This window comes from Leopardus geoffroyi, chromosome C1 (genome assembly GCF_018350155.1).
Source record: "Leopardus geoffroyi isolate Oge1 chromosome C1, O.geoffroyi_Oge1_pat1.0, whole genome shotgun sequence".
Taxonomy (NCBI): Eukaryota; Metazoa; Chordata; class Mammalia; order Carnivora; family Felidae; genus Leopardus; species Leopardus geoffroyi.
In genome coordinates, this window is record NC_059328.1 from 91,553,420 (window position 1) to 91,571,556 (window position 18,137).

General features: G+C 39.4%; 1 protein-coding gene across 12 annotated transcripts in view; it reads left to right on the forward strand.

Moving 5' to 3' along the window:
• Window positions 1-18,137, forward strand: part of NTNG1 (netrin G1) — a 340,737-nt gene that overhangs the window by 250,730 nt on the left and 71,870 nt on the right. For all 12 annotated transcript variants that reach the window (XM_045478470.1, XM_045478468.1, XM_045478472.1 and 9 more), the window contains 2 exons: window positions 3,567-3,739; window positions 17,413-17,439. In XM_045478470.1, the coding sequence (XP_045334426.1) occupies window positions 3,567-3,739; window positions 17,413-17,439 (200 nt within the window). The remainder of the gene's footprint in view (window positions 1-3,566; window positions 3,740-17,412; window positions 17,440-18,137) is intronic.

Genomic DNA, 18,137 nt, shown 5'->3' on the forward strand with positions numbered 1-18,137 from the left:
GGCATTGCAGATGAATCTAGAGAAGGGAGAAGCCACCAACTTCAAAGGGACTTGGAGGCCACATGACAGAGTTTGGACTCTATTCTGAGAATAGTGACAAGTCTTTAAATGGTTCTAAGCCACAGTGAGCCCAATATTTTTGTGTAAAGGATTATTTTGACTGTTGTGTTGAGACTGGGCTAGAGAGGAACATGACTGGAGGCAGTAAGGTCTGTTGAGAAGCCATTGTAATAAAGCAGATCAGAGATGATGACAAGCTTAACTAGGGCAGTGGCAATGGGTGGCTGGAACCTTGTGTATTTGAGAGTTATCAAAGAGGAAGGAATCCCAGAATTTGGTGAGAGATGGAGCAATGACAACTTAGATGTGATAGGAAAGGAAGAGAGGCATTCTTAACCAACTGCCTCAAAGTTGATGCAGTTTACTGAGACAGACATCTCAGAAGGAGGAGTGAGTGGGTAAGAGAGGCTCAGACTTCAGTTCAGGATCTGTGGAGTTTGACATGCCCAGGAGAGAGATCCATGATAGATCCAGAATTTATCAATATGTCAATCAGGTAATTTTCACCTAGTAATAGTGGAGGGAAGGGTTCTATCAATCTCTGTGGGTAACAGAGAATCTCTGAATCTCCTAAAATGTTTTCAAATGTTAAAGCTTATCTTTCATGTGCTTATTATTTCAGGGTGGGGAAGATTATGGAAGTTTGTTTTAGAATGCAAGTTTGCTGTAACCCAAAGGTAGTTAAGGACCACAGAGGAAATTGAAGGGACGGCCTTTTGTAAGAGTGTCCGAAAAGACTCACTTAGGCTGATGGTTCTGAGCCAGAACCCCAAGAACAGCATATAAAAAGAACACACAGAAGAAGGTTCTGAAAGTGCACTTGAGAATCCAGTGAGGACAAAGTATTAGGAGAAAGGGAGTGGTCAATACCTCAGTCAAAGGGAGAGATTCAAATACCCCTGGGTGGTCAAATGAGGTAAAGAGAAGTATCCATTGGATTTTCAAGGAGGTCATGGCAAGAGAGGCTGTGGTGGTGAGAAAGAGAGAGTGAGTGGGAGATGAGAAAATGGAAAATTCGAGTAAGGAAACTCAAGAAGGGAGAGGAGATTGTTAAAGAAGTAGCTGGAAATGAAGACAAGGTAGAAAAGAAATACAGGGTAGATATCCACCCCCCACCCCCCCACCCCACCACCACCCCCGCTTAAGATGGGAGAGATTTGTGCAATGAGTCAACATTTTAAAAGCTCAAAGAGCCTTAAGGAACAACTGACAAATCCAAATACACAGAAGCATTTAAAGGGATCAGAAGAATAGAGCTCAGGGTGCCTACACTGGTAGCATAGGTGATTGGGAATAGTTTGAATTGAGTTGAGCCTTTGAATGATTAGCTTTTGGACAGGTGAGGATGAACCATTAATTGAAAGAAATCTGAGAGAAATAAGATTAAACATTTATCCGTTCCTCTTTCACCTTCTTTTGTTATTCAAAGAATATTTTCTCAGCAAATATAAGGTCTTTAGAATGGAAATTGCCTGTAACACAGAAAGTGACTACAAGTATATGAAGGTATTAACAGTTACAAGACATTTAATCCAACTTACAATTACTTCTTGTATTCTTGGTCTTCCTACATGAAACCAGCATATCCTTTGGGGTCACATTATTCTTTTCCCCATTTGGAATTTTTAACACCAGATAGGGTGCTAAATCAGTATAAGCTGGTGCTTCTATCACTTAGGTTTCTAACATCTTCCATATATACAAACACACCCATAAATAAAGGTGCTAATGTTGATGGATAAAGATCCTTCCATATACAACTTGGCACAATTGACTCCCTCCCTGCATAGAGGAGATTGCTTTAAGACCTAGCTCATAATTAAACACTATTTCACTTAACCGAATTATTTTTCTCTTATCTTTTTATGAGACTGCATACATGTTAATTTTAAAGACTTTGTTTATGTATCTAAGTTGAAGAGGTATTGTTTAAACAGCAGCCTTTCAATTTACTACAATTTATAAGTATACAGAAGGCAGAGTGTAACTACAAGTATTACAAATTGTGCTAGACCCCTGAGGAAGCTGAGGTGTGGTCTTTACCCAGGGAGGTTTGAGGGAGGGGGGCAGGGTGAGCATTGCTCTACGGGCCACACCTTTTGGTTAGAAGAGAACCCAACAGCTCTCAGTAATGGTCTTAGCCATTCCTTTGCTTCCTTGCCATAAGTGTGGGCCAGCCTACCAAACAGATCATCAGTGCACAAGGGAGAACCTTGGATGTTGCTGTACAGACAACATAGAAACCCACATCAATTCTTAAAGAACCTTATTTTCCTACCTAAGAAAGACTACTGTTACCTTTTCTAATTCATGACACTTTCCACAAAGGAAAACAAATGTAAAGCACGACAATATTTCTTTGTCTTTATGAAATTTGGCTTTCTATATTTTTGTCCTACTTCTTGGGAGAGGCCAGACTCATTTAAAAATTCACACACACACACACACACACGCAAATTACATTTTCGCGATTCTGACTCTGACATACCTTGACCCTTTATCCTTCAGCTTGGGTGTCCTAGCTCTCCCCTTTGTGTGGATGCATGGCGTCCTGCATACACTATTCTGGCCTCTGGCCATGGTCATCCTGTCAACCTAGGTTTTACTTTTCCACAGGATGTGACCTGTGCTTGAGAAGTTACAATTTATAATCTGCTACCTCAACAAATATCCAGTTGGCCTTTGCAATTTTACAGTCCAGGATTTTGGATAGGGGGATGCATTTTTGTGGAAATTGCATATTTCATTGTGGCCTCTCATAGATCACAGTTTTATTCATAGGCACCAAAGGCAATAACCCAGACACATATAGGTTTTTGTTTTCTAGGCCTCTAAGCATTTTTTTTCTGAGTCATTTGAACCATTCCTGAGAGAACTTTGTAATTGTCTTATTTGCTGTGAGGGAGCAATCTAAGGACTACTCAGATTGGGTAGAAGCCTTGGTGGGAAAACTTTGGATCTGGGGTAAGGTCATTTTTGAGCCCGGAATATGAATATCTTATTATGACCTCCTTGGGTCTATAAAATAGTATGAATAGCAAATTGTCTTAATGGTTACATTTCCTTTTCAACAAAGAAAGATTGCCTTTCTGGTTTAAGGAAAAACAGAAGATAACATTGTTCTTCAAACCCAGATGAAATCGTCATAGTTTTGATAATATTACAGGAAAACTGCTCCCTAAGTAGTTGGATACCTGTTGGAAAGCCCTTGATTTTTTAGCACAGTTGTCTTACCTCACATTCAGGTCCCCACTGAACGGACTGACTGGTATTAGGATTCCTCAAAGTGTGGGAGGATACAGACTTTATCATAACCCCACCTCTTCCCCCAAGGGCACTTGTTGAAAAGATTCTGAGGGTGGGGCCTCCAAATCTATATTTTGCCAAGAGCTTGTAGGTATCCAAGCACAGCAGGGTGTGAGAACTACCACCCAGGAGATAGATGGGTAAAGCCTCTGTGATCACCAACTTGACTTAACAATGAACTCTTGTTTCTCCTCCTTTAGGTGCAAATGTAATCTCCACGCCACTGTGTGTGTGTATGACAACAGCAAATTGACCTGTGAATGTGAGCACAACACTACAGGTCCAGACTGTGGGAAATGCAAGAAGAATTATCAGGGTCGGCCTTGGAGTCCAGGCTCCTATCTCCCCATCCCCAAAGGCACTGCAAATACCTGTGAGTAGCTTTGCTCTGTAACACCATATTTTGTGCACGATGAGATGAGCTGAGAGTTCTGCTCAATTTCCCTTGCGATTGTGCTTTTTTTGTTTTTATTCTTACCGTTGTCCCATTCCTCTTCAAAATGCAGCTGAAGCTCTAGTCCCTATTTTACCACTTGTAAGCACATTTTCACACTTGGCTCATCTGTTCAATTCAGTCTTCCAACATTCACATCAAATGTGTTGGGAAATGAAGGAAATCAGGAGAAATTTTGCTAAGTGGATGAAACAGGAGATGTTTGTTTTTCTCCACCAAATTAATTTCCAATTAAAATAACAACAGCGTTCAAAACTCCCAATGGTAACTTAATTTTAACCATAAACAACTCCAGAAATTCTCTAAATGTTTATAATCCCATTTCCCCTACTGGGTAACCTGAGAGATGCTTTGTCCAGAAGATGCTTCCCTGTCTGATCTTAGCATAGCCTTAGCTATGCCCAGTGAAATAATTGGCTTTTTCCAAATTCCAGCAGTTGAGGTCATGCTTGGCATGGATCCTGTTAGCAAAAGCCACCTTTTGACAAAGAGTCTGATTGTAGGCCTTGCAGGTGCTACATTAAGTTAAGGAACGTCTGTGTGTATGTGAAAAGAGCCTTGGCCTTATCTGTGTTTACAGGAACCATAATAGGTGCCCCATTACCACTCGTGTATGCCCCACTAAAATCCCTGAACATCCATAGGAAAACACACTCTGACACGCTCAGGCAGAGAAATGATTACTTTCAGAATAAACTGCCCAATTCCATGGGTGGACCGATTAGCCACCTGTAAAAGCCAAAGGTTTGCCCTCTTTCAAAAGTAGAGGAGGGGTGAGGTTTTAGAATATACCTAGTAAGTGAGAAATAACAGAAATAGCAGGACAGTGAACAGTGGGAGAATGAGGGCTTGAAAAGCCACTCACTCTGTGCAAGGCTAAGAATGTTATCAGGTACTTCAAAGCAGCAGCTGTGAGAAATCAAAATCTAAAAACTAGTATCACAGGAACCAGGACCTTATCAAGTTAAATGTAAGAGTAATGAAGCGAGAAACAAGCCATGAAGTAAGGGGGCATGAAATTATGATAAAATTTCTATGAGGCAGAAAAAAAATTCTTCAAAAGATTTTTAAAAATCCCTATTTGTAAGGGTATTCAGTTTCTTTCTGTGTTAAAGAAAAATTGACAGTCTAGCTCCTAAAATTAATACATAAAACTCTGTTGAACAGAAATGTTGATTTTTCAAGGTGATTTTATTAACAGAGACTCTTTTGGCCATCCTCAATTGTTCAGGGCCATAGACTCATGAATTCAGAAGGAATCACAAGGTTATTTGTTTGCGAGACCCTGTGGCTGCCTACCAAGGGTCCCTATCACCACACTTGTCATATTTACTTTAAAGGTTTCCCAAAATGAAAGTGGCTCAGATTTCATTTTTGGTGTCTGCTGCTTCTTTAGTGGGACAAGATGGAACAGAGGAAAGTTCACAGACACCTGCCAGCCTTCTAGTTCATCCTCAGGACTGACCAGCTTAGCAAGGCTACCAGAAAGGCAGCTGGAGTGGGCTGCTACTAAAGGCATTGGTTGCTATTCTAACATGACTTCTTCTGCTTGTAACTGAGCTTCGAAGTCTTGTTTATTTCAAGACCTTTTCACTGGGAAGAGCTTCTTGTGCTAGCCAAGCTTTCTCACTGTGATGGGTTTCTTGTATTCTCCATGGACATGATTTACCTACCCATCATCTTTTGCACATTGCAGAAGATCACCAATTACTCCCTGGCCAAAGGAATGCAACCTCTTCCAATTTTCTTTGTGGATTCTATCGCTTATCAACCCCTTAGTCTTCAACTGGCCTTTTCTATACTTGTAGACTTTTCCCCATCTTTGTTACAGTAGGAAGATGACAGGGGTCATAATGCCCAAGGGGGCTCAAGTCAATGTTTCTTTCAGTCTTTAGTATGCAGAAATTAAATGAAAGATTTTAGAGATGACTGCAGTGGTTCAGTCTTGCAATGGAAAAGCCTTACAGTGGAAAGAACCCCTTAAATTAAATTTCTGATACATCAGACTGTGCTTTAAAATGTCCAAGGATGGAAATAAACAATTCAGTGGTTTAGTACACAGGTTCCAGGATCAAATACAGTTTATCTATTCACTAGCTGTGTGACCTTGAAAAAGTTAAACTAACCTCTCCAACACTTGGTTTCCCACCTGTAATATGAAAATAATAACAGTTCTTACCTCATAGGGATTTTGAGAGAATTGAATGGCCTACTGCGTGTAATGTGTTCAGCATAACACCTGTCACCAAATAAGTGTTCAAAAATAATTTTGATTTTGGAATTTTTTTCATAAGGCATGCTTGTCCATTATTGGACAGGTTTCATTGTTATAAAACTTATTTATTAATATCAATATTATCTCCTAATTTCCAGTGGGTTTTTTTCTCTTTAAGTATTGAAAGAGTATATAATCCCTGTTTCTTTTCTTCTCCAGGTTAACATCATCATCCTTTTTCATATAATAAGATTTTCATGTCTCTTATGGGGTTGCTTGCCCTAGAAGTCATCTAATTTTTTAGTGTGAAAATGTCAGCCAAGCACAAGACTCTGGCACTGTTGTGATTCTTATTCATACCGGCTTTTTCTTACACACATGCATACATGCTTTTGTGTGCATCACACACACACACACACACACACACACACACACACACACACAACTCTAGGTGGTGCATCACAGGTCAGTTATTTAAGAGGAACACTTAGGATATGTCATATCCTAATACAAAAGTACAAAACCTAAGAAGTAAAAAAAGAGTGGCTACAATCTCTGAGCCCTCAACATCAACTCCTCAATGGCTTAGAAAGGCTATGCATCCTGGATAATCTCTTGATTTAGCAGAATCTCTGCAGCCAGGATAATTTTTTTTAAGTTTTCATTTATTTTAAGAGAGAGTGAGAGCAGGGGAGGGTAGAGAGAGAGGGAGACAGAGAGAATCCCAAGCAGGCTCTGCACTGTCAGCACAGAGCCTGATGCAGGGCTCGAACTCATGAACCACAAGATCATGACCTGAGCCGAAATCAAAAGTTGGACTCTTAACTGACTGAGCCACGCAGGTGCCCCCAGAGTAATTTTTTAGTAGGAAGGTCAATTCCTGTCCACTCTTAGTAAAAGAACTAAGAGAACTTCATTAAACTAGAAAATTAGAAGATCTCCATTCACAGACAATTAACCCATCACCCAGAGGTACTGTAAACCAGGAGTTTGCTGGGAATTTTATGACTTTGGAAGTCCTGAATTCTGGAGCATCTCCAAGGCCACTTTTGTAAGGAGCATGTAGAGCCAGGAGAGAAGAATACAGATCCCCAACATCCTAAAATAGAGCCACCCCTATAATCTGTGAGACACATCACATTTCCCTATGCTTTTCACTGCCATAGGCTTGGTAGAGGCAGAAGTAATAACTCTTGTGATTATATTTTTATTCACCATGTTTTTTATTCAAGACCAGTGTGTTTTCTTCTTGGTCTTTTAAAGCCAAATATATATATCAGAATGTTTTCCTTGTTTTTCTACAAAGCTTATGTTTTCTCTGTAAGGCGTCTTCTCCCCATTGATCTTCATTCTATTTTTGATAGTATTCTCAGCGTCCTTTAAATTTCTTTTCTGTCTTCAAAGTAGATGGCAACTCTGTCCAACTTCATGCTTCATCATGATTCACTTGATTGCTATTGTCTAGCTCATGAATAAAAGTATCAAGTAGCACATCTTTACATTTCTGATCCCTGTGGAATAACACACAATATTTTTCTACATATATATGCTAAAAACTCAATCATTAACTTTTAAGAACTATAACTGTAAGAAAGATAGTACAATACCATCCACACCTCTGCTTCCCAAAGTGTGTTCTATGACCCTTTAATGAATTCCATGGTCAAATAAGTTTGGAAAATGCTATAAACTATACTGACTCTTAAGATATTCATATTACCTTATTAAAAACTTGAGAATCCAATAGTAAAGTAACCTATTTCACCCGGTGTTTCCCAAAATTAACTGTTCATGGAACATTTAATAACTTTCTATAAAACACTCTTTGGGGGATCTGCTGCACTAAACAATTTCTACAGCCTAGTGATAGAAATGTCATGAAGACAGACAGAAAGCCCATCTAGTTCCACTGTATTCAATCTTTCACTTTCTTCTTACCTACACAGTCTAATATTCTTCAAAGAAAGAAAATTAAATTGGTCTGACATTGACATTATTTGTTTGTTCAGAAATCCAACTTGAATTGTTACACAATATCTAGGTCTCTTCTGAGTAATGGAAAATAATTTGATGATCGTTCTGTTATTTTCTCTAGTATTAAATTCACATTGACCAATTTATATTTTCCCAGGTGTACACATGTGTGTGTCATTATCCAGACAATTTCCTAAGTGCTTTACATGCATAAGCTCATTCTTAACTCACAACATTCTTATAAGGTAGATGCTGTTAGTTTCATTTTACAGTCATGGATTTTGCAGACTACTGAGGACGAGTATTAAGGTTTCCATGACTAGTCAGGGTGAGCAGGAGGATTTGAACCCACATATATCTTGACTCCAAGGACTGCACATTGTACTATATTGCTTCTCAGGTTAAAGTTTAATGACTTCCTCTGTTCTCCACTGGGGTATGCACATTCTGACACCTGCTTAAAACAAGTCAGTCTTCTCTAAACCTGGTCTCTCCTACTTCTCTTCCTAGACTTCTGTTTGTTATTTCTTTGCCTTCAGAGACTCCCCATCTGCCCTTGCTTTCAGTTTTCAAGCTCCCCACCCCTGCTTCTTCTCAGTCTACAGTTTTTTTTTTCCTTACCATTCCTGTCTATTCCTGTGGTTTTAGCTCTTAGTATTATTGGTTTGATAGTAATCAGCCAATTACAGCCTAGAATTGCTCTAATGAATCCACACTGGTTTTTCCAGCTGTCTATGAAGATCTCAAAGTCCACATGCTGGACACTGAATTTATTCCTTTCTCCAAATTGCCATTCTCTCACTTTCTATTTTAATTCTCCTTTTTTAAGACTGCTCCTCAATGTCAACTCCTCAGTGAAGCCTACCTAGATTCTCCCACGCAAAATTAACTGCTCTTTTCGCTCTAGATTTTTGATAGCGTGTGTACACTTACAGTTGGTTGACTTTCTATGACCAAGATTGTAATAATAATAATGGTAGCTTCTATTTATTAAGTTTACCACAGGCTTTTATAGTTTGTGAAGTGCTTTCTTGCATTAAATTCTTATAACAATCCTCATGGGGTGTGTGCTATTTTTATCTCCATCTGACAGATAAGAAAGCACAGGCACACAAAGATCACTAAGTAAGTTTTTCCAAGGTCACACAGCAAATACGTCACAGAACAAGATTTATTACTTTTTAAAAATATAATTATTTTCAAATTGGTTTCCATACAACATCCAGTGCTCGTCCCAACACGTGCCTTCCTCAGTGCCCATCACCCACTTTCCCCTCCCCCCACCCCCATCAACCCTCAGTTTGTTCTCAGTATTTAAGAGTCTCTTATGGTTTGCTTCCCTCCCTCTCTGTAACATTTTTCCCCCTTCCCCTCCTCCATGGTCTTCTGTTAAGTTTCTCAGGATCCACATAAGAGTGAAAACATATGGTGTCTGTCTTTCTCTGCCTGACTTATTTCACTTATCATAATACCCTCCAGTTACATCCACAATGCTACAAATGGCCAGATTTCATCCTTTCTCATTGCCAAATAGTATTCCGTTATATGCGTAAACCACATCTTTATCCATTTGTCAGTTAATGGACATTTAGACTCTTTCCATAATTTGGCTGTTGTTGAAAGTGCTGCTATAAACATTGGGGTACAAGTGCCCCTGTACATTAGCACTCCTATAGCCCTTGGGTAAATTCCTAGCAGTGCTATTGCTGGGTCGTTGGGTAGATCTATTTTTAGTTTTTTGAGGAACCTCCACACTGTTTTCCAGAACAGCTGCACCAGTTTTAATTCCCACCAGCAGTGCAAGAGGGTTCCCGTTTCTCCACATCCTCTCCAGCATCTATAGTGTCCTGATTTACTGAATAAGATTTAAACTCAGGTCTATATGACTTCAGGAGCTAAAATGTTAGCAATTTAAGAACAGTACCATACTGTATTTCTGGCCTTTATAAATGCTTGTGGAATTAACTATTTTGTGAATGACTAAGAAAACCTAAATAAGGCTGTAATGTGCATGCGGTACATTGACCTCCCATCCATTTTCCCTTGTCTCCTGGAATGTATGGTCTTCACAGCTCAGCAGCTCTAACACAAAGGTCTTCAATCTCCTACAGGAAGAGCCAGCCATCTTGGAGGAAATACAATAGGGAAAAGACTCATTTTTTTTCAAGGGTACTCATAACCCATCTGACCATCTAGAGATGGCACATTGCCTGGCTGAGCTTCCCAGACTTCCGCAAATGTCATTCATGGCCTCACTGACTTGAGCACTGTCAGATTCTGCCCACCAGCCTTTCAGGCTGAGACCCCTGGTTCTACAGCACAATAAGAGAGGACTTTCCTCTTCCTCTCAGAGCCATATATATATATATATATATATATATATATATATATATATATATGCCAAGCTGTCAGCCCAATATACAAAACCAGAATACCAAATTATTCATGTATAACCATCAATCCACACAGTCCTTATCTGAAGCTCATGGGACCAAATATGACTTGGAATTCAAAACTATTGGGATTTTAAAAGGTAATACATATATTGTAGACATATAACCATTTTCACAGCACAATTTGAGGTAGCACCACCTGAAAACATTGTAATATTTCTGCAGCAAACCTCTGATTATTCTCACCTCATGCCCCTTTCACTCAGGTTTTACCACCAAATTAGTTCAGAGCATGTTATGTTGTGCTGGAGGTAAATTTGGGAGAAAAAAAAAACTTTTAATTTTCAGAGTTGTTGTTTGAAGATTGGAGATAAGAGATAGGGACCTAAAATAAATTAAGAGATGGTATAGAGTGGTTGTTACAGGTGCAGGCTCTGCAACCTGGATCTCTGAATTCAAATCAGTTTCCTTAAGAGATGATCTTAGGCAAGCTGTTTGTTTTTGAGTTTCTCCCATCCATAGAATAAACCTGAGTGTTGACCTCATAATGTTGTCATTAAAATTAAATGGATTAATGCATGTAAGGTATTTACATTTTTTAATGTTTTTTATTTTATTTTTGAGAGAGAGAGAAAGAGCACGAGTGGCGGAGGGTAGAGAAAGAGGGACACACAGACCCCAAGCAGGCTTCAGGCTCTGAGCTATCAGCACAGAGCCCAAAGCGGGACTCGAACTCACAAACTATGAGATCATCACCTGAGCTGAAGTCAGCACTCAACCAACTAAGCCACCCAGGTGCCCCAAATGCATGTAAGGTATTTAGAACAGAGGCAGACACATAGTAAGCACACAATGGAATGAGATGCTATTGTCATTATAATTTCACTGAGATCTAACACATGGACTCATCCCAGGCAGATGTGTAAATCCTCCTTTTGGAGATAACAGCTATGTAGAGAGATAAATTATGTCCAGATCCCAGCTTATTCATGTAGAATATGAAATAACTGTTATGGTATTCAGAATATTTAAGTCCTCATGACCAGTGTATTCTCTCCCTTGTAATTGAGACTCCTTGCAGAGCCAGATAACAATCAGAAGGTTGCTTGGTGAGCATGGCATCAGGAAATTTAAATGACTCTAATGCTAATAACATGAGACTGAAACATCCTGACACATCCATCCTGCCACAGAGTCAGCCTCCTTAATGCCAACAGAACACTGCAGGCCTGAAAGCTTTCAGGTTGCCCCTCCCTCTTCCTGAAACAGTGCTGGGCCAGCAGTGCTACCATATGCCTTGGGATGCTGCTCCTTTCTAGGCCTCCCCCTTCTGATTGGCCATTCTTCCATTCTTCAGATCTGTCAATAGGCTACATCAGGTTGATGTCACCTATGTCAAGTCAATCACATACACTCAGGTCCTTCTGTTGTAAGATGACTTTAGCTATCTTTGATTGGATCATTTATATGGTGATTTCACACTATAATTCTATGAAGGCAACCTTATTTCCTTTACTTTCAAGTTCCCGGCAGACAACTCACTGTGCCTCCTATCAACACAGTGGGACCAGGGATTAGGGCTGGAAGGACATTGGAAATGATTCCCCCAGAATACAAATGAGGCTGCAGAGTGTTTTCTTCCTCATCACCCACCTCTTCTTCAACTGGGTTTTTTGAAATTATAGCTCCCCATGGCCACAGCCTGGCTTCCCCTGAAGATCTAGCCATCTACTTGATGGGCTTTTTTCAAACCATCTATCACAACAGTGGTAATATTTCCTCTCATTTTGAGGCATGCCAAATCTGTGTCCCTTCTGATTTCCTCTTGCTGAAAAGCTGCCGACTTTGCATTGATTCTCAGAAGGAGTTATGACTCTTAGCACTGCATTAATCTGCTTTGGAAGATTAGGATGTTTATTTTTGCGATCTCCATCATGTTGCTTAACTATGCCCCCTTTAGCCATTTACTTGGTGGGAGGGTTAGTAAAATTGAAAACAGAAAGAGAAGGAGAAGGAGAAAGAGGAGAACGGGAAGAAGAAAATGATTGTATAATTCTACTAAGTTCTCATCCCCCTAATTGTAGCAAATTCCTTTAAAACAAACATTAAACTAAATACAGGAGTGGAAGGGCCAGTTGAGGAAGGACTAGCCATAAGTGCCTACAGTTGAGGAAGGACTGGCCCTAAGTGCCTTCTCATTCTTTTGATACACGAAACCCTTTGGCTTATTCAACGTGTGTGTGTATCTCTGACTGAAGGAGCATTTTCTATTCTAGAAGAAGCAGGCGTATTAAACTCCTATACCATGTATTGCAGAACCTTCCTCTCAAACTCGTGCATACCTGTGCTTCATTTCCTCAGTGCAAGTTCAGCAGTGTCTAATCAGACAAGGATTAGGAATTAACTGTTCCAATGTTGAATTTAAAGGTGTTGACTTGGGCAAGGCTCTCTCTTTCTTCTCTTTGTGCATTCAGTTTCCTCTTTTCTAAAATGAAAAGCTCGATGAGATTATTTCTTAACTCCCTGTCTGCTCTTCATTTTTAAATTACTCTTTCTGAATTAGCCTACCTGGTATCCTGCTTCCTGTCTGTCTACCTATCATCTGTTTATCTTTCCCAAGTATTTTTGAGGTTGTTTCAGAGGTGAGGTTTAACCTAATGAAGCTTGAGTTTTAGGATTCCTCATCAGAATCCTTCTAACCTTAAAAAATAAATTTTATATTTAATTTTATATTTTAAAGTTAATATTCTTTTTCTCAAAGAGAGCTCCCAGATTTGGATATGCTTTAGACCTCCACAAAATCTGTACTTTCCCTTGGGTGGCTTAGGGGAAAAGACAAATACAAATAAGAGTATCCAAATAGAGGGTTAAAAAAAGATGTGAAAGAAGGAATGGAAGGCAAATAAGCCAAATATTAAATGAGTTTACCCAGTTGAGCACCAGGTTGTGTTCTGAGCCACTGAACTTTCTAGAAGGCAAGGAATATCGTATAACTCTGGCTATCAGAATGAAGTAAATGTTCAGAGAGAACAAAAGTACCCATTAACTCTGAACTCTGAGAAATATCTCAGTTGAACATTTTATAGGGGACAAGATCATATTATGGCCAAAAGTATTTTCATTTGATAGAAACCGTTTTGGTAACAAGTGATAAAGTTTTGCTCAAATATACTTTGAGCAGCTTTTCTGTACCAGGCATTGTCCCAGGCAGATACTAGAAATACAGAAAGGAATGAGACATGGTGACTATCCTTCAGACCTCTCAGACACACACACAAACAATTATAAGTAAGTTGATAAGTTTTTTAGGGAGGCCTGTACAAAGAGGTGTGTGATCACAGGGAGTGGCTATTTCACATCAGGGAGATGAAAAAAGAAGGGGAAGAATAACTTCCAAGCTCAATTTTAAGGGTAAAAATATTCTTTAGCTAATACTTATTACTTCACAGGGAGTGTTTAAGAACTGCCAGCATGTGTCTAGATAATCTGACTCTCATCCCCGTGGTTCATGGGCACTGTCTGTGTTGTCAGATGAAATTATATTCATTTATTCATCCTTTACAGACCCCAAAGAAGCCCACCTTTCATGAATGACAGCCCTCTTGTCTTACTCTTGGAAGGCTTCTCATGGCTTACCTTCCTCTTTTTAATGACTGTAATGGGTTTATTAAATTCTTTAGTTGTCTGTAGAGAACCCAGACCAAGGTGTTTGGACAGTACAATAAGGAACATTTGGAAAAGTAATAGTAATAATAACATTCGAAAATGTGCTAATGGCTATCCCTTGGTGTTCACATATTTTCTACTTCTTATGCCAGCAAACAGTTTAAAAGGCTTTTCTAAGGAATTCCCATTTTACAGCAATGGAATAGAAAGTGACTCACCTGACACTACCCCAAAAAACTGTAAGCCACAAAATGAGGAAGGGGCTGAATTTTAAGCATCCAAAATGTTAGGTAATGGAAAACATCTTCATGAGGAAAATAAGATCTCAGAATGGCCTTGCTTGGCAAGCTTTGTACAGCTGCAGTGAACATTTCTTCCTGCGTTAGCATCCCCAAAGGAATGGAAACACTTCTGCATCGTTCTAACGTATTCAGCTGCAGCGAGTACTGCATTAAATAGTCTTGCAGGTTCGCTCTCTCTCCAGCTGCCTGGCCAAACATCCTGAGAACTTTGCCTTGCATTATGCATGGCCCTCTAACTCCATGTAAGTTTCAAAACACCCGAAAAGTCTCTTTCTGCCATCCTAACTTCCATTCTCTTTGACGGATTACAAAAGGCAAGCAGTTCTGATGGAGCAGGATTTTCAATCATGGGGGAATTTGGAGCTTCTGCCATTGATACTAAAATTGTGATGCTGCCATTATACCTCACTCAACAGGGGATTTACAAAAGAAAAAGAAAGAAAGAAAGAAAGAAAGAAAGAAAGAAAGAAAGAAAGAAAGAGAGAGAGGGAGTGAGAGGGGGAGGAAAGAAAGAAGGAAAGAAAGAAAGAAAGAAAGAAAGAAAGAAAGAAAGAAAGAGGGAGGGAGGGAGAGGGGGAGGAAAGAAAGAAGGAAAGAAAGAAAGAAAGAAAGAAAGAGAAAAAAGAAGGAAGGAAGAGAGAGAGAAGAAAGAAAGAAAGAAAGGGAGGGAGGGAAGAAGGAAAGAAAGAAAGAAAGAAAGAAAGAAAGAAAGAAAGAAAGAAAGAAGAGAGAGAGAAGAAAGAAAGAAAGAAAGAGGGAGGGAGAGGGGGAGGAAAGAAAGAAGGAAAGAAAGAAAGAAAGAAAGAAAGAAAGAGAAAAAAAGAAGGAAGGAAGGAAGGAAGAGAGAGAGAAGAAAGAAAGAAAGAAAGAAAGAAAGAAAGAAAGAGAGGGAGGAAAGAAAGAAGGAAAGAAAGAAAGAGAAAAAAAGAAGGAAGGAAGGAAGAAAGGAAGGAAGAGAGAGAGAAGAAAGAAAGAAAGAAAGAAAGAAAGAAAGAAAGAAAGAAAGAAAAAGAAAGATAGATTCAGTACCAAGTCACTGTCACGCTGCAGCAAAGATAGTCTGCCAAAGTATCGGTCTGGAACTCAGCAGTCCTTTGAAGAGATTGCTTTCAGCATGAAATTCAGTTCAGAGGACAGAGTTAAAACACAGAAATGGAAATTTAGATTTCCAGTTTGGGTCGAAGAGTAATCAGTAATTAAGCTAAAGCGCCATAAACCCTGTGCATTTAAAAATCAAGAGATTTTAGGGGCGCCTGGGTGGCGCAGTCGGTTAAGCGTCCGACTTCAGCCAGGTCACGATCTCGCGGTCCGGGAGTTCGAGCCCCGCGTCGGGCTCTGGGCTGATGGCTCAGAGCCTGGAGCCTGTTTCCGATTCTGTGTCTCCCTCTCTCTCTGCCCCTCCCCCGTTCATGCTCTGTCTCTCTCTGTCCCAAAAATAAATAAAAACGTGGGGAAAAAAAATTAAAAATCAAGAGATTTTGAATGTATTTAATAACTGAAAATAAAATTTCACTCCTTCCAAGGTTTTTAAAAAATCATGGTACGCTTTAATTCCTTCATACCCCTCCCCATTAGGAAATAGGAAAATGGCTCTTGGTTTTAAAGAATACACAGCTAGAAATCTCTGAGTAAGTTACGATGATTAAGTAGGTTATGCCAAATGTCAGATGTTAAAACAAGCAGAGGGCAGTTGTTCAAAGATAAATACTAAAATAGAAGTTTAATGATTCCTACATTTACCACCTGTTTGGAGCACACTCCAGTGATGTGGAGAACAAGTCTGAACAGCTCCTTAACAGCTATCACTTATTGACAGTGTACTATGTGTCAGACATTTTTATGGATTGTTTCATCCAATCCTCACAGCAGCCCTATGCAGTAGGTAGTATTAGCCCCCTTCAGTTGAGGAAACAGGCATAGAGAGGCTGGGAACCTGCCTGAAGTCATCACCCAGCTAATCAGTTGCAAAGCTGGCCTCTCAGTTCTGGCTGATTCCCATCTCATGCTCCCATCCATACCCTTACCCAACTTTAGTGGAGAAGATATAAATCTCTGACTCTTAATTAGCAGTATCTTTCATTGTATTGCTTGCTTGATGAACCCACTATATCAATAACAGTAATCATAGTAAAGATGGATGTAGTCCACACTACCTGCCAAGCAGCATTTTGAGTATTTTACATGTATCAATTTGTGTGATCTTTGCAGCAACCCTAAGAGGTAGGAAACCAAGCTACAGAGAGCGTAAGCAACTTGCCCAAGGTCACACAGTCAGTGAGTGTAAGAGCAAAGCTTCAAACCCAGGCAGCCTGGCTCCCATGCCCCTGCTCTCGGGACAGACTAAATTCATGTCCACATTTGTACCAAGTCCATTGCATTCTGCAATGGTGCCACCACCTTAGCACAACCTGTAAATTAAAGTGGAAGCTGAGAAAATTGATGAACTGCATGATCAATATGAACAACCTAATGTATTCTTGAATTATTCTGCTCAATTAAGTTTCTATTACAGAGTTTAATCCACATATCTGACAAGTAAAAGAGGGCTAAAAATGATGGTTATGCGAAATTAATCAAATAAAGGGCCAAATGACTTTCAACAGCTAACATATGCGTCTCATAACACATTTAAAGAGATCTGTTGCACGTGTGGAGCTATTTACACAGGTCCACACAGTGTATATTTGGCACTCTATGCCCGGAACATAAGCCTAGCTTAAAATCTGTTTTGAACCACATACAGTGCCACAAAATGTTTATTGACCTTAGAGGCAGGCACAAAATGTTTGATGTCACGAAGCAGTCTTGAACCAGCTGTTGAAGTTGAGCATTAATTTCCCAACCCTGATAAGTTCAGGAGTTCTAGAATGAAAGCAAAAACGGTTTTGATGGATGAATATATGTCTTTCTGTTTCTGTGCATATTTCCTAATGATCTGAATGTTATTTAGTGTTAAGTTTCTGAGATTTTTATATTAAGTTAAAGATATCATGTATTAATAACTGTCTAACAATTTTTCTTTATTGTTTTCTTTCTTTCCAGGTATCCCCAGTATTTCCAGTATTGGTAGTAAGTAAAAAAAAGAAAATCACCAAACCAAGTCTAGGCTAGTTCTGTTTTCTTGTTGGGCTCCTAAGACCTATTTTCCCAGTGTCCATTTCTGATGGAAAGGGTATTTTCTTTGTGAATTGAACTGTTGTGTTTGTTCTGTGCACAGATATGGTGAGAGCACAGATAAAACAGTTATCCATGTATAACTCCTCTAATATCACAGTTTTTCTGACTACTTTTAATCAATGAAGGCTACCTTTACAGAGGTGCAGTTACTGAGGTAACCATAGCTCATGAGCAAAAGTATAAATAGTCCTGTGTACTCATACTCAGTAACCAACAACAAACTCAACTTTCTCTTTAGGACTGGGTATGGATTTCTACTGTAATTTTTAAAAGCAGAGAGTGAATACCAACAAATGCTTTAGGCATATTTATTAGAACCCAAGAAAACCAGGGGGAGGGAATTTTAGTAATGTATTGCACTCCAGTCTTTGTGAAGGCCTGAAAGAGTCAGGTTGGCGACCATTAGTTTTCTGGAGGAATGAAAGAATGTATGTCTATTTCTCCCTCCTAAAATACAGCGATCCATCTTTTCCTGGCTACTTAGGCTTAAGTTTGATAGAGAATGGGATATTAAAAAATATATGCAGAATTTAGGAATCCGGCTACTAGAATTCCTGCAAGAAACCTTTTAGTAGAAATAGAAGCAACTG